This window comes from Solenopsis invicta, chromosome 16 (genome assembly GCF_016802725.1).
Source record: "Solenopsis invicta isolate M01_SB chromosome 16, UNIL_Sinv_3.0, whole genome shotgun sequence".
Taxonomy (NCBI): domain Eukaryota; kingdom Metazoa; phylum Arthropoda; class Insecta; order Hymenoptera; family Formicidae; genus Solenopsis; species Solenopsis invicta.
Genome location: NC_052679.1, coordinates 24,903,669 through 24,921,636, shown reverse-complemented (window position 1 = coordinate 24,921,636; position 17,968 = coordinate 24,903,669). Strand labels below are relative to the sequence as shown.

General features: G+C 32.5%; 4 protein-coding genes across 5 annotated transcripts; 2 read left to right on the top strand and 2 right to left on the bottom strand.

The window, feature by feature from the left end:
- The first annotated feature begins 468 nt into the window (after positions 1 to 468).
- Positions 469 to 3,286, top strand: LOC105193832. The gene is made up of 3 exons (XM_011158449.3): positions 469 to 1,493; positions 1,757 to 2,033; positions 2,108 to 3,286. Exons 1-3 carry the CDS (start codon positions 1,318 to 1,320, stop codon positions 3,065 to 3,067), a joined length of 1,413 nt encoding a protein of 470 aa, XP_011156751.2. The 5' UTR covers positions 469 to 1,317; the 3' UTR covers positions 3,068 to 3,286.
- A 243-nt stretch (positions 3,287 to 3,529) lies between these two features.
- On the bottom strand, positions 3,530 to 5,533 carry LOC105193831 (histone RNA hairpin-binding protein). Of its 2 annotated transcripts, none has more exons than XM_011158447.3 (3): positions 5,274 to 5,533; positions 4,591 to 5,175; positions 3,530 to 3,866 (listed from the first exon to the last, which is right to left on the bottom strand). In XM_011158447.3, the coding sequence occupies exons 2-3, from the start codon at positions 5,124 to 5,126 to the stop codon at positions 3,725 to 3,727; spliced, it is 678 nt and encodes a 225-aa protein (XP_011156749.1). In that variant the 5' UTR covers positions 5,127 to 5,175; positions 5,274 to 5,533; the 3' UTR covers positions 3,530 to 3,724. The 2 variants fall into 2 exon arrangements, with proteins under 2 accessions (XP_011156749.1, XP_011156750.1); XM_011158448.3 differs by having other exon boundaries at positions 4,591 to 5,171; positions 5,274 to 5,531.
- Positions 5,534 to 5,605: 72 nt separating this feature from the next.
- LOC105193829 (crossover junction endonuclease EME1) lies at positions 5,606 to 8,969 on the top strand. The gene is made up of 4 exons (XM_026135159.2): positions 5,606 to 5,952; positions 6,571 to 8,058; positions 8,148 to 8,201; positions 8,379 to 8,969. The coding sequence occupies exons 2-4, from the start codon at positions 6,862 to 6,864 to the stop codon at positions 8,496 to 8,498; spliced, it is 1,371 nt and encodes a 456-aa protein (XP_025990944.2). The 5' UTR covers positions 5,606 to 5,952; positions 6,571 to 6,861; the 3' UTR covers positions 8,499 to 8,969.
- A 418-nt stretch (positions 8,970 to 9,387) lies between these two features.
- On the bottom strand, positions 9,388 to 17,077 carry LOC105193830 (KAT8 regulatory NSL complex subunit 3). The gene is made up of 8 exons (XM_011158446.3): positions 16,700 to 17,077; positions 16,150 to 16,579; positions 15,065 to 15,653; positions 14,471 to 14,752; positions 13,711 to 14,394; positions 13,225 to 13,570; positions 12,703 to 12,888; positions 9,388 to 10,556 (listed from the first exon to the last, which is right to left on the bottom strand). Exons 2-8 carry the CDS (start codon positions 16,398 to 16,400, stop codon positions 9,478 to 9,480), a joined length of 3,417 nt encoding a protein of 1,138 aa, XP_011156748.1. The 5' UTR covers positions 16,401 to 16,579; positions 16,700 to 17,077; the 3' UTR covers positions 9,388 to 9,477.
- Positions 17,078 to 17,968: the final 891 nt, after the last annotated feature.

The window sequence follows — 17,968 nt, the reverse complement described above, 5'->3', positions numbered from 1 at the left end:
ATTCGAGCACCATCTCATCCCCTCTTCCACTGCTATCTTCAGCCCGATCTATTGGTGATCAATTATTATCGATTATTTTTACATTTAACTGTGATTAATACATTTTTTTACGAATTAAATTTAAAAATAACCAACTCAAGATTTAAAATTGATCGTATTTTGTTTTCCTTGACTATTTTCCGCAAATTATAATTGATTATGTAAAATACACACTTTAAATTAATATTTCAATTAATAAATGCTTTAAATTAATAATAAAAAAATTTTTAATTAAATTAAATTTTAAGTTAGGGATAATTATTACAGTTTTAAATTTTGCAATTAGCAATTTATAAATTTATAAATATAAGTATATATTTATATAAATATCACATATATAATAAATAATAAAATATAAATAATAATAAAGGTTTAAAAAACCGAATGTTAGTTGTAAACATATGTATATTTAAATATGAAGATAATAAATCATAAAATTAAATTAATCATAAGATTGTCGATCTTTAATACTTAGTCAGTGTTCGTCGTGTTCGTACTGTCGAGCGACATGCGTAAAATTCCAGTCAGCATAACCTATAATCAGTATTAAATCGTATAATTCTAAGAATTATTTTTTGAATTTGACACATTACACTTATAATAACGTTATGTACTATTGACAATTTATATTCTTTATTCTGGGATTATCTCTATATTGCAGCCACTTTCTTAGATTAAAATCCTAACCTATCTTGTTTGACGTTTGACGTTCGTCTCGAACAGAGCTTCGAGTGTTCGGACCGTTCGGACTGAGAGGACTAAACCGCAAACAAAAGCATATTCAACCTAAACGAAAGAGGAAAGTGGAAAGAAATTAACATTGGTTAGCATTCTATTGAACTTTGTGAAGAAGACAAGAATAATCCAAAGGAAAATACAAGTATAATTACTTTGGCATTACATAACCTCAAAAGCGTCGAAGATACTGTTAATCTATTGCCCGGTGGATTAATTCCTGCAAAAATTGTTTGTATCGAGCGTTTCGAGTTGTTGAAAAGGAGAGTTCGGAATTTTCGAGCTGCCAACGATGTAGTGCACAGTATTAATTTCGAGCATAATCGATATAATAGATTTATTTAGTGAAACAAGATATCCTTCAACTTTTACTCGTGATTTTTAAGCTCGAGAAAGGATCGTGCGTAGCGCGATGCGACAGTAGAGATTGCATTAGAGAATGCGAATAATCGCAGACAGGTCCACGAGACTATTAAGTGTAGTTACTGAATATGTCTCGTTCATAAAAAGGTGACCATTGACTGCACTCGCTTGCTCTGTTCGATGTGCATTAGCATCATGGAGATAGTGAATGCTAAAGATACCGGCGAGTCGCACACTTCACTCTCTGCGAAGCGCTGTGACAGTTTTTTGTCAATCTCGTGCAATTGGCAGATCAACAATGATAAGCAATTTATTGATGCTGTCACTACTGCACCAATGCAATATGCACCTGCAAGGTAAATTGATTAAAATAGTTTTTAAAGAAATTCTTCTGGCTTCTCATGATATAAGAACTTGATCAAATTTTGAGAATAAGTTTAGAGATGTAGATATTCCTGAATTTTTTAAAATTTAAAAAAAAAATATAATTTTCTTTAAATAACTTTGTAAAATAGCATTAAATTTTATAAGAAGTCACATGTGACTTCTTTCTATTTTTTTAAGATGGAGAATTTCCTTAAAGCAAAATGATATTGAAATAATATAAATATTTGTACAGGATAAACTGCGAAGATGTAGCTTCTGTGGACACTTGCATTGCTCTACAACCAGTGGATTCTAATGTGGAACCATGTATGCTGAATATTAAAATATCAAATCGTCAGAGAATAGCGCGCATTGCTGTTGTTTCTGAAGGTAATGTTCTGGAGATCTTCAAACAATTTGGAGAATATGAAACAACGATACTCGCGGAGTTTATAGATGAGTACGAGGGAAATATAGTTTTCCTTGGCGAAACGACGATACAACCTCCTACTACAGAAGTTGGTATTAAGGTAAGATCACTATCTTTTATATCAATATTTTTCTTTTATATATTGATGTAATAATGTTTACTTTTTTGTTTTAGTTCATTAGAACGAAAAACAAAGGCCCTCCTATGTGGGTATATGGTATAAGACTGTTTTTAACTGACTCTATAAAAGAGGCAAAATCTAGTGCCTTCGATTATGATGTTATCCAGAATTTGCTCAGTAACATTAGCAATGATAAAATAAACCAAAGATCTGAAATGGCGAAGAGAGTATTTGGACTTGGTGATAAACAGGAAATTATAAGGAATTACAAAGAGAAATTTTTGGAAACAAACTCAAGGTATGACGACCATATAAGTGAAATGAGTGATAATGAAAAAGTATTTCCAAGTTGCGAAGATAATGGACAGTCAAACGCTAGCGATTGTAAAAATGAAGTTATAAAAAAAAATAGTGCAACAGGTTATTCAAACTGTGGAGAGAATTATAAAAAATCAGATGTAGATATCAAAATCCACAGTGAGACAGAGTCTATAAAAGAGATGAAATCTGGTATCTTCAATTATAAAGATTTTATTCAGACATTTCTCAGTAACACTGGTAATGGTAAAATGAGTCAAAAACCTGACATGACAAGAATGTTTGAATTTTATGATAAATTCGATAATGATGAAATATCGGAAATTATGAATAACGAGCAGTTTTATCAAGAAATGTTGGGAACTCTTACTTCAGATTCGGATTATTTGAAATGTAAAACTGAAATTGCAAAAAGAAGTAATGGAAAAGATCGTCGAAGTTATGAGGCTAGTCATGAAAAATTGGATTCTTTGGGATGTAAAAATAAAAATATAAGAAAAAATAGCGATGAAGATTGTACAAATCATGAAGATAATGGAAAATCTGATATAGATATCAGAGTCTATATTGACAATAAATTCCATGACATGGAAAAGAGATTGATGGAAAGAATAGACGAGATGGAAACCAATACCAACCAAAAACTGAATGCCATTTTGGAAAGATTTGAATCACGGCTGAATTTACAGCCGTAAATGTATATTTCTTATTTAATATTTAATAAAAAATAGATTTAAGTTATGAAATGTTAATGAAATTAAAAAAATGTAAATAATGAATTACTTCGGTGTATATTCTTTTGCTTTTATGTTAATTGGAAAATCCAACGACTTATTGTAACAAAATATAAAGTTCCTTCTTTTATTATTTATATGTAATTTTTTTTATTATCTTAGAATAAATTTGTATTCGTATATGACTTTTTAAATTTTGTATCAAAAGCACATACAAAAAATTGCACAGTTTGAAATTTATATTTTAAATGCTTCTAATTTTTTCATATAAGTTTAATGTTTTAAATTATCTAAATAGTAATAAAAATTACAAACATTGTCTCAAAAGAGAAAGAGACATTTGATACAAATATATTAATGTTGTATTTATACAAAATCATTTATGTATTAAAGCTTTCTAAATATTTATGAAATTACATAAAATAGAACAGAAATATCACTTTATTTCTATATTTTATGATTGTTTATATACTTATAAATATATCTTAAAATTGTTTCAAAAGCTAGATGCAATGTGCAACAAAAAGAATAGGAAGCATTAAAATAACACGATTGCAATATAAATTAAAGAAAATGATATTGGCAGTACTTCGTACGGAATGACAAAATGACTTTAGCCTAATCAGTCTTGTCATTCTCTTGAGGAGGATCCCAAGAATGAAGTTGTTTTCGCCACAACTTCACCATACCATCCCAGCCTCTTCTGCTGTATTTTATAGATTTTGGCGGTGTTCTTGGATGTTCTCGCGTACGCTGCTCTCTGAAACAAAATGCAAATTTTAATCATAACATAGAATCCTCTATGGCCATTATATAATAATGTAGACTTGATCAAAATTGGAGGATGCAATAGTATAGTCAATTTTATTAACGTATAAATCAACTTTAATCATTAAAAAGTGCTACTCATTATTTTACATTAACACTATTTTAAATGACAAATTACCTCAAAAATTTTTTTATGATTAAAAATTTTTTTTACACTTCTACTTTATAGATTTAAAAATGTTAAAATAATTGAACCAATACTATTAATTGGATACAGTAATTGGAAATTAGACTGATAAGAATAGTTTTAAATTTTGAGTCCTGAACTAATTACATAATTGTTTTTTGAACTATTTTAATGTAAACAAAATTTTATTAAATGTTATTTTAAGCTATCAAAATTTTACTGACAATATCTATATTAAACTTGAATTAGTACAGAATTAATCTGTTTTTTTTTTAGAATTAAAAAAAGATAAACCAAGATTACAAAGCTAATCTGCTTTGATAGAAATAGATAATACAACTGCACCTTACAGATGCAGATTATACATTGAATATCATCATTTGAAAAGATAAGAATTATCAATCAGTCAATTTTAATTTTAATTCATTTTGTTCTAATAGATTTCTAATTTCCACTTTGTAATTCTCAATGTGTAGTCTGATGCACATCTATGCTATTGTAGAATGACATGTAATTTCATAATGCTTACTTAGGAATTAGATGGATATATCTATCGTATCCGATAGTGTTCTTTCCATAATCGATCTCTTTTTGCCTACGTGCCAGCACAACTGGATCGGTTTCATACTCTATATGCCTTCTTTCGTTCTCCGATGAATTTGTAGTAGTGCTAGAATCGCTGGAGTAACGTCTGTTGCGAGAAACCTTGGCATGCTCGTAATCCGTATTGTCCTGCCTCGTTCTCTTGCGCAAAGTGTGCAAATCCTCCAGCTTGTTCCTCACATTATCTTTATACTCTATATACTTAATATTGTTCAGGCCACCTTTCTGCTTTGTCCGGGCATCGTCGCACTGCGCACTCGAACTCTCGTGGTTCTTTTCGTTCCTGTGACCATCCTGCGAATTTTCCGTGTCCTCATACCAAGCGCTGCTCTTCGAGTCGCCCTCCTTTTTCGTGCCGTTTTGCTTAGGCTCGACGACATCGTTCATACACAGCACTTCATCGAGCAACTCGTCCTCCATAATCTCTATATTCACTGACGACTCGGGGGAAGATGAATCCATTCCGGTTAAAGCGATTAAACTTCAATCCAATCGTATGTCGACCAACTATCTAAAATCATAAAAATAGTACATATACGCTGAAACTCTCGAACGTCGCGATTGGTGCACATATAAATCTGCACAATTATCGCAACAAGTATAACCTACGTGGGCCGTGATCGGTTTGTTTTGCCTCGAGGTGCGAGCATGCGAAACCTCTGTTTACACCGCTTTCGGTATAACGCGCGCTCACTAGCTGCCTCCGATACCAACGTCATACGCACGATGAGATGCTCGCAATTCGAAATCACGTTCGTAAATTCGAACGCTTTCAATCTTCGTTATTCACTCCACTATTCACCGTACGCGCCTTTTCGATGTTTCCTTCGCGCGCCCATTGTGCCCATTGTTGGCAAGCTCGAAAAGAAAATCCCTCCAGATGTCGTAATACGCATGCGCGTAACGTGAATCACGCAAATGCGCCATAGAATCACATGACGTTTTTGCTCGATTGTTCTCATTGTTCTCAACCTGTCTCAACACATTCGTACACATTCGTGCTTCGCGCGTTTATTTATGTTGATTCATGTGCTCGACCATGGTCGACGTTGGTTTGTAAACACGGTTGACGTTACAGTTAATTAAAAAAAAACTGAAAAGTGTTATTTGAAGCGTATAATTAACTGTGTTGGTTGAATTATAATGTACATGGAATACATGCAGTACATGGAACAGTACAGACGTGCAGCAATAATTACAGCTGCTACTGCAGTCACTGCAGAAGTTATTAGAAGACGACGCTTAGCCGCTGTAGTTGTTATGTTATATTTATTGAAAAAGAGAAAACGTATGTATAAAAAAAAGTATAAAAAGATATCGAGAGAGATATAAACGCCAGCTTTCCTTTAGTGCGTGAAATTGCAGCTTGAAAATTTATTGTATGTACATTCAAAAAGAATCTTAAAAAGACTCGTAAAATCTTGAATCCTTTTTAATGTGCTGCATATCTTCATACCATAATTTTATTGAAATATATATTTTGCGTGTAAGCATAGTCGAGCCTCATTAAATCTACTGCGACACGTTTAGTTGTGCTATGTGTAGCAGATACGATTTAAAAGCTTATTAATATTTGACAGTGTTTAATGAACAAAAAACTTCGTAAAATCAAGTTAAACTTAAATATCGACCGTATTCATAATTCTTCCTTGAGAAACAAAGATTCCTTGTTATTTTCTTTGTCTCACGTACTTACCTTACTCAACGTTTTACCCTATGCAAAACAAAGACAAAAACGAGAAATCTTCGTTTCTTAAGAAGGGACTATGAATACCGGTATATAATATCTTTTCGAAATAACCGCCATCCCTATTTATATAGGTTAGGTTAGGTCTGTCTATTAGCACATGTGTGGCGGTTGATACATATGAAGTGTACTAACATTTAAAATTTCTCCCATATGTAGGTTTCAAGAGGATTCCGCACAAAAAGAAACAAAAAGCCTATGCCATATCGTACAAAGGGTTGACGGAAGGCACCTCATCTCTCATCCGGGAGCCCCAAACAAAAAAAAAATTTCATATGTAGGTGCTTTAAAACATTCATTGTCTAAAGAAGTAACAGAAGAAGATGGTGATGCAGATGATGAGGCAGAAGAAGAACAGCCCAAATTAAAAGATAATCAGAAAGAACAAATAAATTTTAGACGTAAGAAACGAACAAAATTAGGAGCAAAAAGGCAAGAAAAAAAAGAAGCATGTCAAATGTGATCGTGTTGAGTGACTCGGACGAGCCAGCATCACCTGTTGCTTACAAACACGATAGAATTGAGTCAAAGATCGACGGCAAGTATTATTCTGATACTGAAAGTGACTTTAATTTCCCTGAGGTGCCGTTCTGTAGTCAAGTCGCAAAGAATTTGACGTCGCAAAGCGAGACTCTTCCCAGTTTGAACGCCAATGATGGCTATAAATGCGCCGAGAGATTGTCGTCCGACTCCGAGGGTGAACTGGTTGAAAAGTCCTCGCGAAAAGCAGCAGTTTCCAAGAAGAACAAGGAAACATTAAGAGTGGAACGATCAAGACGTCAGCAAGCTCTAGCGAGGGAAAAAGCTTTGAAGTCAATCGAAAGAAAAACGTCGAAGGATATGAAGCCTGGTGAATGCATGAAGTTCATGGAAGTTAATCTCGACCGAGGCATCGATACAGTCACTTCTCAAGAGGAAATTGAGAGCGCGTTACGAAATGCCGGTATCAAGTTTAACGTAACCACTGAGTTGATTCCTAACAGCATTACATGGCAGAGGAACATTGAGGAGGACTATGTTGGCGAAGATAATGAAATATGTACGAAGAGAAGTGTACAGCTGGAGAAGTATGTTATTATGATTTGGAGCGCTTATGAGGCCGTGAGACATGTAGCAGATGGCACTTTCTGTGTGTCCATCATGAATAGTAAGGACCTAATACCGAATTATAATATGACTTTGCTTATCTATGGCATGGAGGAGTACTTTGTATGTCGGAAGAAACAGAAGTCTGATCGGAATACTGGAAGTAAAGAGTCCAGGTATAACGGCAAGAATGGTAATCAGTGGCTTGACACATTACCGACTATATCGAGGCAACAACTGGAGATGTGTCTGACTGAAATTCAGATAGTAGCCAAGTGCAGCAGCAGATTAATTGAGAACATTCAGGATTTGATTTTGATGGTATGCCAGTATACAAAATCCATTTCGGAAATACCATATAAATTGCAGAAAAAAGGGAGCCAGGAAAGTAAATTTGACTGGTATGTTATGGGGGACAATAAGAACACTGTACGTGTGGACAAGGATGGTAATGGATTGAAGAGACTGTGGCAGCAGCAGCTGTGCCAGTTTAACTTGAGTACCTTAGAAACATCAGAAGCAATATGTACTGTCTATCCTAGCCCAGTGCAACTTGTAAAGGTATCTTTATAATTAATATTGTCATGTAACATGTTGGAAAATTTGTCTCTGCTTTATTAAATATTAAATACAATACTTTTATATTCTAGGCTTATAAAAACTGCACACTTGACGAAGGAATGAATTTATTAAAAGATATATCGGTAAGTTTCTTAATTTCATTTCTTATTAAAAAATTAGAATGTACAAGGTGTTCGGCAACAGATGGACAGGGAGAAAATTTAAAGAGCAATAATGAGAGTAGCAGACTTTAATATAAGTAGCAGATTAATCTCAAAAAATTTATTAATATAATAAAATGCAAAAATATCATTTGACAGATAAGAAGAGCAGCAGGACCTCTCACAACTGCACGTAAAATTGGCCCTGAATTAAGTAAAAAAATATATGCCATGTTTATGTCACAAAATGGAAACGATTTATTAGGGACCGAGGTATAAATAACTGCAAATTTTTATAGGAACTTATATGTAATTCCATTTCTAATCCTTTATATTAAATTTATAATACAAATGCGTTACGTCGTGTAACGATAATACAAGGATTATTCGGAAAATAAGATCTGATTTCTACATAGCTTCCATATTTATTTTCAGACCTTACTTTCCGAATAACTCGTCTAATGCTAGAAGTTATCTGTCTTTAAGATATATGTATATACTTCAATTTTTTCTGTTCTATTGATAAATCGAAAAGATTTCAACTGTTTAATGATACTTTCGTTTTCTAAAAATCAGATTTTCTTAAATCAATTTAAAAATATGATTTATTTGTAATACTTAGATTTAAAAAATTGATACGATGCATTTATACACAATTGTTTCTTATTCTTTCTCAAACACATTTTACAGACATTTCTATAAACATTTGTAACAAAAAATTGCTCTAGAATACAATTTTCGAAATAATTATCTCACTCTTTAATATTATTTATTTATTTATTTATTTATTTTTTTTTTCAAATTTCTTTGGTTAATTTCATTCTAATAGAGAGCGATTTATACATGTAAAACATTTTACAATATCAGAATGTGAATAATTAAACAATAACATTCTATTTTTTTTTAAGTGTACATTCACGTACATTCTTTTTTCTTTACATATGTAATATGTAGAACTTTAAAATAAATTACAATTATTTAATTTTTAATTTTGTAATAACAAAGGATGTGTGAATAACCACTATTAAAGCTTTAAGATCAGTACAATATATATATATATATATATATATATATATATATATATATATATATATATTATATATATATATATATATATATATATATCTTTAGATTAATAGCTATCATTTGAAATAATCATTTGCAGATATCTTCTTGAATATTGTATAATCAAAATTATCATCAAGCAATTATATCATGTTTTACAAAGCAACTATGTATAGCAACTAAACATACTATTCTACGTTTGCACTTCATCAACATTGCCGAAAACAGATTGTTCCGAATCACGTTCGATCTCGTCCAGTTTAGTCTCGTTGAAAATATCACAGTCGTCGAGAGTTGCGGATGGCATCTCGTCGACTGCAGGTGCGGGCATGTATTTGCGTTCGATGATATTCGTTTTAATGGCGTCCTCAATCTCGAGCATGTTATCAATTTGATGATCGTAATTCGTTGATGTGGATTGCGCTTGCACGAATCTGTGCTCATTTTTTTCAAAAGTCAGAATTTTAGGTGCGTTTATATCTTCCACTTTCTTGATCGCAACCGTCTGTTCACTTCTCTCGTTCTGCTGAGTGGATTGCGAGTTTCTTTTCGCCAGTATGATCTTTGTGTATTTCACGGTAGGTTGTACCAATCGATTTTCCAGCGGCATTCCGATTCTATTCTTTGCCGAAGCGCCGCTGTTCTGCGATCGCGTCTGCAGTATCAATTGATTCAAGTTTTGCACAGGCATATTGGGACATATAACGGCTTGCGTGGGAGCCGCTCCGAGTTTACTCGGCAGCTTGTCTTGTTTGTTGCTGATTAAGACTACCTTGGTGGTGTTGTTCAATTTTGGTTTCTCCTGAGACTCCTTGGCTAGTGTCGCTTGCGTCATCACCGGCATCTTATTCATGTTGCTCAAATTGTCGTCGTCCTTGGCAAATATAATCGGTATATCTAATATATTACCTAGATCGTCATCTATATCATTTGCAACGTTTCTCTTCTGGACGTTTTGGGGCTTCCCTTTTTGAAGTTTCTGCAAGTTATTGGTGTTAACTGTAATTTTCGGCATCGTCTTCATCGATTTCTGAGAAATTTTCAATTTGTTGGACAGCGGCAGAAAACTGGAGCTTTGACTGCTAAATGGGACTATCACCGACGAAGGCGCACTTCTGTTGTGAAGGGAATTCTCGACAATGACTATGTTACCGCACGATGTATTATGAGAGTTATCAGTGCTATTGGATACAGCTCCTTGTCGTGGTAAGTGTGCCGACTTGGATACATCCAATAAGTGAACATCACTGCTCACTCCCATTTCTTCCGTCGCTATAAAATATATATGTATATTTGTTTCTGATCTTAAAAAGGTATGCGTAAGATTATCACGTATTATTAATAACATGCGACAATACCCCGAATACATTTATACAGATACTGTATCAATACAACCGATATATTATACCTTCATGTATGATTGTGGAACAATTTTTTAATATTTCATTCTTTGAATCTTTTACACTTAATATTCAATGCTCTGAATCTTCTAATATTCAATTTTGTATTTAAGAATTTAGTGTAACATAAATTTATTTTTTTGTAATTTATACCAAACATTTACATCGAGATGGACAGATAAAAATTTAGATTAAGATTTTGTTTTATTTCAACGAAGCAACAAAAAGTGTTAAATAATTTTGTTACCAAGTACCATATATTTAGTTCAACAATCTACCATTATAATATTTATTTATTGAAAATATCTGATGTAAGTTGAGGTATTAATTAAATCTCCCAAAACCAGTTGTTTAAAAATGACGAATTAATCGTTTACTCAAAGAGGACGGGATTAAGGTTGGGAAGTAAACAAATTCGAATTATATCACAAAAAAATATTTATTGAATACAAAATAAAAGGCAACCTAATGTATTTACAATATTCCTTTTTAATACGTATTTAAGAATGCTTAATAATTCTCAGTGTCACATTTATGACTGTTAATATCGTTTGTAAGAAATAATGGTACACATTTGTATATACCTAAATGTATCCATTATATACATTCACATTGCCAATTGAGAAACAGACTAAAAATATCCCCTTAATTCCTTACATATATTTTGTAATAAAAAAAGCTAAAAATATCTTGTTAAATAATTTTAGTTATTTTAACTACAAAGTTCAAGAAAATTATATGTACAAAGGAGTAAGAGCAAATACGTCCAATATCAAAATAATATTAAGCAGCCCTAGAAAGAATTATTTAGTTTCGCAGAAAAAATTCATAATAATGTGAATCGAATTAATTATTATAAATAAACGTAAATTTAAGAATTATTGTTACATGAAACATCTTTTATAAAAATATATGCATTTTCCAAAAGTATTACATTTTTTTAAAAACAACCAACACGGTTTTACATCTATTACAGTATATACAGAATATTATATTTAAAAAAAGACATAACAAAATATAATTCATATACATGTGGTTTCAAGTATATATAGTATATTTATTACATATAACAAGTTTTATTGATTTCTGCATTAAAATTGATCTAAAAGTCGTATAATTACTATAAAAATAGTAACATAAAAATAGTAAATCATATAATTTAATTAATATTTTGAAATTGCAGCCAGTAAAAAATTATTGTTCAAACACTGTAGTTTGCGCATGGTTTAAACTATTTTAAAAGAGCAATATGAAACTACAAGAAACTGAAAAAATTCTTAGAATTGTTATTCTTTTTGATACAGTCTATTATTTATCAAAATATGTGTATCACACAATTTTCAAAATTGAGATAATTTATAGAAGTTTAATTGAAAAAGATTATGTATGTACATGTATATATCATGTTTATGTATAAATTTTTACTGAAACACATCAAGGAAGAATGAAAATGTGAATTATATACATCACGTTTATCGCGCGCAGAGTGAATCAGTATTATAAAAATTTATGTCAAATGTTTACATCAAAGTTAAATGATTGAATTAATTTATGAAATTAAACATGTGTTTCCGAAATTAATATTACTACTATAAATGTCAATCATTCTCAGTTTGTAATATCTAACTTTGTAATAGCCAATTTACTATGAAAATTTAAATGTCCTAAGTACACTCACATAAAACAGAAATTGTAGCGTCTACTCATTTAATTAAGTTCTGATCTATAATAAGTGTAGTAAGTTTTCAGTCTTTTGCTCTAAGCTTTTAGCTGTGACATTAATTTGCTTTAAGCTCTAAATTTACAGAGGTCTGACTAGCTTGCTTAAAGCTTAGAGAGTCTTGCAGCTTAAGATAGTGTCGGAAGTCACAGTTTAAAACTTGGGACAAAAGGAATACACTTCACTATATTTATTGTAGATTGGAGCTAACGATCAAAAATTACATAAAACCTATATATATTTATTTATGACTACGTTTCAGGTAAGTTATTTAATTGATTAGATAATAATAATCTACCTTTTGAAGAGGTCGATGCAGACGATGTTACGGTATTCGCTGATGAATTGGTGGTCGTTAATAGGATACTGGAAGCCGACGATGTACGGACGGAGGATACACCACTCGCAAGCGCGATAGAGGTCTTTCCGCTTTGCAAAAGATTCGACAATGTACCACTTGTTGCCGTAGGCTTACTATTTCCCGCTATTTAGTTTATAAAAAGAATATTTGAAGTTACTCTTCCATTGATAACGTTATTCTAACATTAATTAAAGCCACTACACCAGTCAATAAACAATTACAAAATTTAACCAGTAAATGAATAAATAAAAAAATTTAGTATATTTCAAAGTAAAAATTATTCACTATACTTTCCAATAAGAAATATTTTAGTCAAATATGTATGAAGATTAAATTAAAAAAATATCGATTAATTAACAATTTATTATTTGTAAGTTTTATTTTAATATTTTTCTTAAATAATCATTTACTGGTGGATCGTTTAGCGATTGATGCAGCAACTCTGTATATTTATCTCACCTGCGGGAGTTGCATTAACCCTAATCTGATTTCCCGTGGTAAAAACGTTTACCAATTTCGTGTCCCCACTTTTGTCAGATAAATTGCCTTGTCTATAATTATTTGCGATCACATTTGAATAAGACTTTGATACTATCGTTTTTATCTTTGAAACATTTGGCAGTGACACATTTGAAATGATCTTCGGTTTAGCTGTCGAAGATTTAGATGCGCTAGAGGACGTTTTGGAGGAAGTGGTCGTGGATTGACTCACTGTAGTAGGTGCTAAACGTATTGGGCCTATCGGCGCCAAACTTGCTAGTGTGCCAATATTGAGCGTTATGCCATTTTCCGAATTAATGTTTGGCTGTAATAATGTATTATAATACTGTATAAATAGTAATTATTTGCAAGATATATCTTATTTTTTACAAGTATAAATACCTCAATTATTACAGTATATTATACATATAATACAGCATATATGCATTCATATGCAATATTTACCTGTCCAGGAGACCTAGTGTTCTTCAGTTCTGAGAATTGATTTCTCTGATTGTTTGCGGGTCGTTTCCGTTTTACGGTGGGAGAATGATTCGTGTGTTGTCCACCTGCTTGCATCAAATTGGACTGGGTACTAAACGTACCGATTTTGGGAGTTGAACTTGACGCTACGTTCGTCCCGATCGATACTGCAGAAGACACTGGCGTACTTGGCCGAGATTTCTTCACGGTCGGCGAGTTAGGTTCGCTCTCTACGGAACTGCTGGTTGAGTTTCGTCGTTTATGAGAGTCCTTTTTATTCTTGTTGTCATAGTTTGTTGCCATTGTCGGTCGCAATGGCAACGGATGGGGTTGCAACAAAATGCTGCCGATAAAATCTCCAATTTCATCCAACACGCATCTGTCTACCATGCTTTGAGTGATGCCTTCGAGTATCTTCTTGGATGTGGATATTCTAAGATAATCGTCGGCCGTACCCACGACCACCAAACTCGTCTCGACCATCATCTTCTCGCGGAGTTCCTCCAAGTCGTCTGGTCTAACAAGGGTAGCGTTTTGCCCAATGATAAACATGACGGGACAACGAATGTCCATTAACATATCGTCGGGCGTGCCCCGTTTTCCCTCAACTGTTGTAAAAGGAAATCCAATGCAGATAACAGCAGTTATGTGTTCCATCTGGGCTACCTATACCGAAAAGCCAAATAAAAAATGGTTGACAATAGAAAAAAAAATTATGCAAGATAGATAAAAATAATCCTACCTGACAAGCAAGCGCCGCACCAGCGTTAAAACCCACGAGTATAATTGGCCTACCAGGACAATCGTTTCTAACGTCTTGTATCTTGGCTCTTGTAGCCTGAACCAATTGATCCATGCACACCATCATAGTCATTCTATTGGCCGCCAGACCCATATGTGTATGAACTGTAGCGACCATGCCTAACGATCCTAACTGCGTGATCCACTTGTGTTGACGAGAGGAGACGGTCGATGCGATGCCAGAAGGTACTATTATTAAGATTGGATTTCCGGGCAATTTCTTCTGTAATTGTATTAATTCTCGCTTTTACACTAAATCAAGATATATGCGTAACTATTAAAGTACTCTTTGATAAAAAGTTACACACAAGTCTAGTCTGTCGATCTTCAAACTGTTATAACTTTATGAAAAAAAAATTGTACAACAATCTTTCCAGAGTCATTTTAAAGGACAAAATCTTTATTTTAAAATGATTCCAACAAGATTGTTGTATGATGTTCCATGATTTTTTCACAAAGTTACAGTTTATAGATCGGCAAACTTGTACTTAAATTTCTTTAGTCAAAGAATGTATAATTAAATTATCATATTTACAAGTCTGTTTCCACTCAAATTCTGTGCAACTGGATCCCAAGATCGTTTTAAGAGTGATCCAAGCGTCTCCCACGTTATCGAACCTCCTTTAGCACTTATATTAGGTTGCACAGCGATCATCTTATCGATCAGCTGAGGAATTTTTAGTTTTAAGGCCTGTAGGATATCGAGGTAGATGGCTAAATATTCTTGGGGCAAATGTTCGAATAATAAATTGTGCAACCATTGGGCCAGTCTCCAATCCCACCCAGTTGAGGCTAACGTTTCCCGAAATCTTCTCGCTGCAATATCCACCGATGTTCTTCGAAAGATAGGTTCCGTCATGCTCTTAGCCTTGGCTAATCTTGCGAGCCTCTCTGAGCTCAATATCCGTGTCACTTTGGTAAATATTCGATTCTGGATCGGAGACCATAAAGTTTTTTCTATCTTCTCCTCCCAATCTTCTTCCTCTTCCTCTGGTCGCGCGAAACTCGCTAAACGTTCAAACTCGTCCATCATGTGTCGAACTCTAGTTAAATCGAAAGGCAACGGCAACGATTCGTTGACAATATTTTCCACATCAATTTCTTCATCCTTCCTATGCTTATCACTAGGTTATAAAAAATAATGTAATAAAACAATTGTTACATCAATATCCTTTCATATTTAAATATCAAATAAGAAGTACAATTAGATTAGTTAATATTTTTTTAAGTCAATGGCTTACTGAGTTAAAATCAATAGCTTATAAAATTTAATTATATTAAAAATTACATGAACAAAAAACTCAGTTAAAAGTTGCATTAAGATTAAAGTTAAATTTTTAAAAAGCATATTCATATTAAATTAGAATATTGTGACTTTTTATAAATAATAACTATTCTAAATAACAAAATAATATGGATCATCAAATAAATTTAATTTATAAATTAAACTTATATAAAATAACAGAGGAATATTGTTTTCTTGTATAGGAATGTATTTTTTTTATACAAGTAAATTTTTAACTTTGAAAAAAATTAACAAGTTTGTTTTAAAAATAATTGATCAAAGTCAGAAATTAAAAGTAGTTAACTTTTTAACTTCATCATTATGGATAATCTTACCTCGCACTGCTTTTCGAGAAAAACAGTTTTTTAATAGGTTTTACATAATTGTTCTCTGGCTTCCAATTCCAAGGTCTGGCATAACAATGATCTTTATATATTACATCAACCTCCATCTCATAATTTCCAGCTAATTGATGTAGATATGCAGTTAATTTGTTTGAAATGTCATCGACTGTATCAGTAGTTGGACTTGGTAGCCCAGAACTGCTCACAGAGGTAGACGGTGCCATAGGCACAGAAGTCAACATTATACTGTCTTATTTTTAAAACTAAATTGGCTAATAGTCACTGAATTGTTCACATGCACTTGATATTTGTGAATTCCTTGCAAATATCGTATTGTGTATTATAATATTGCGACAATTCATATATATGTCATAGCAAACACCTTGATTGTTTTTCTTTGTCTTCCTTGATAAAATTATTCCTGAAACAGATATTCAATTATATCTAATTCTAAAATATTGTTGTAATATTTATATACTCTTCTGCGAATTAAATAATTGGAACAATAAATCTTTTAAATGTGAGAAATCTAAAAACTAACCTATATTTTCCTTCTTTTTTTACGATGAATAACAAACGTTTAGTGTGTCCTCATTAAATCAGTACTACTTTCGTCTCGTGTAGTACTGCATTCATTGGAAAATTCCAATAAACCTCTATAGACAATACTGTGACTATTTCACTTCTACGTACTTTCGGGATATTCTTAGATGCGCGATTAGACAAACGTGTTTATTACATGTATTACCGTTCAATCAATACGCATGACTCAAGAACAAAAATAATTATGATAATATTCACTAAGCACGGTAATACGTACGCAGCGCGTGGTACGAGCTTATGCGAGGAAACGCCAGGAAACTCGCATCCATCGCATCCATTTTCACAAATCGAACATGCTTATATACGCAAATGTGTGCGTGTGTTTACATTGTTACACTCACATTGTCGGTTTATCGACACTTTCTAGCACTTTCTGCCAGTTTCTGTGTTTCAGGGTGCAGTTCATTTGTGCACTTGACGCGATAAATAATTCGAAGCATTTGATTGATCAATCAGAACAAAGAATTTTACTAATTAATCAAAAGATGCTTTAAAGGTTGGTTTATACAGGCCGCAATTGCTAACTTATGCCGGAATCTGTAAGAAATTGGCCAATCATAGTTGATTATTCTTCTATAAGTTGATTATGATTGGTCAATTTTTTACAGATTCCGGCATAAGTTAGCGGTTACGGGGTGACACTCGTTTGGACACAGTACGATTGGACACCAACCAATCATCTTGACTTATCTAACCAAACCAACGGAAAAACTCTAGGTATCGGCCGCTGTGAGTGGTGGTGTCCAATCGTGCGGTGTCCAATCGTGCGCACCCCGCGGTTACGGCCTGCATAAACCAATCTTAAAACATTTACAGCATCATGCCTGTTCGTTTTACTTGTACTTTTCATACTAGGTTTTAGAAAAAAAAAGAATAAATAAAATAAAAATTGAAAAAAATTTCTTGGGAAATTATTTTGCGGTTACGTAAGTTATTTCGTCTTTATATGCAAGATTAACGAAGAAAGAGAAGAAACAAAAATTAGCAGAATGTAAAATACAAGTAGAGTATGTTAATAGATTTTTTTCAAAAATTTTAGCTTTATTATTTTCATGGGTGATTTTTTTAAGAAAATAAATAGAAAGAATTTTTAATGGAGGAAAATATAAAGATCTGTAATATCTTTTAGGAATTATATTTATTTATATAACACATTAATTTTTTATTATATTTATTATTAATATTAAAAATTTGACATTGAAAATTT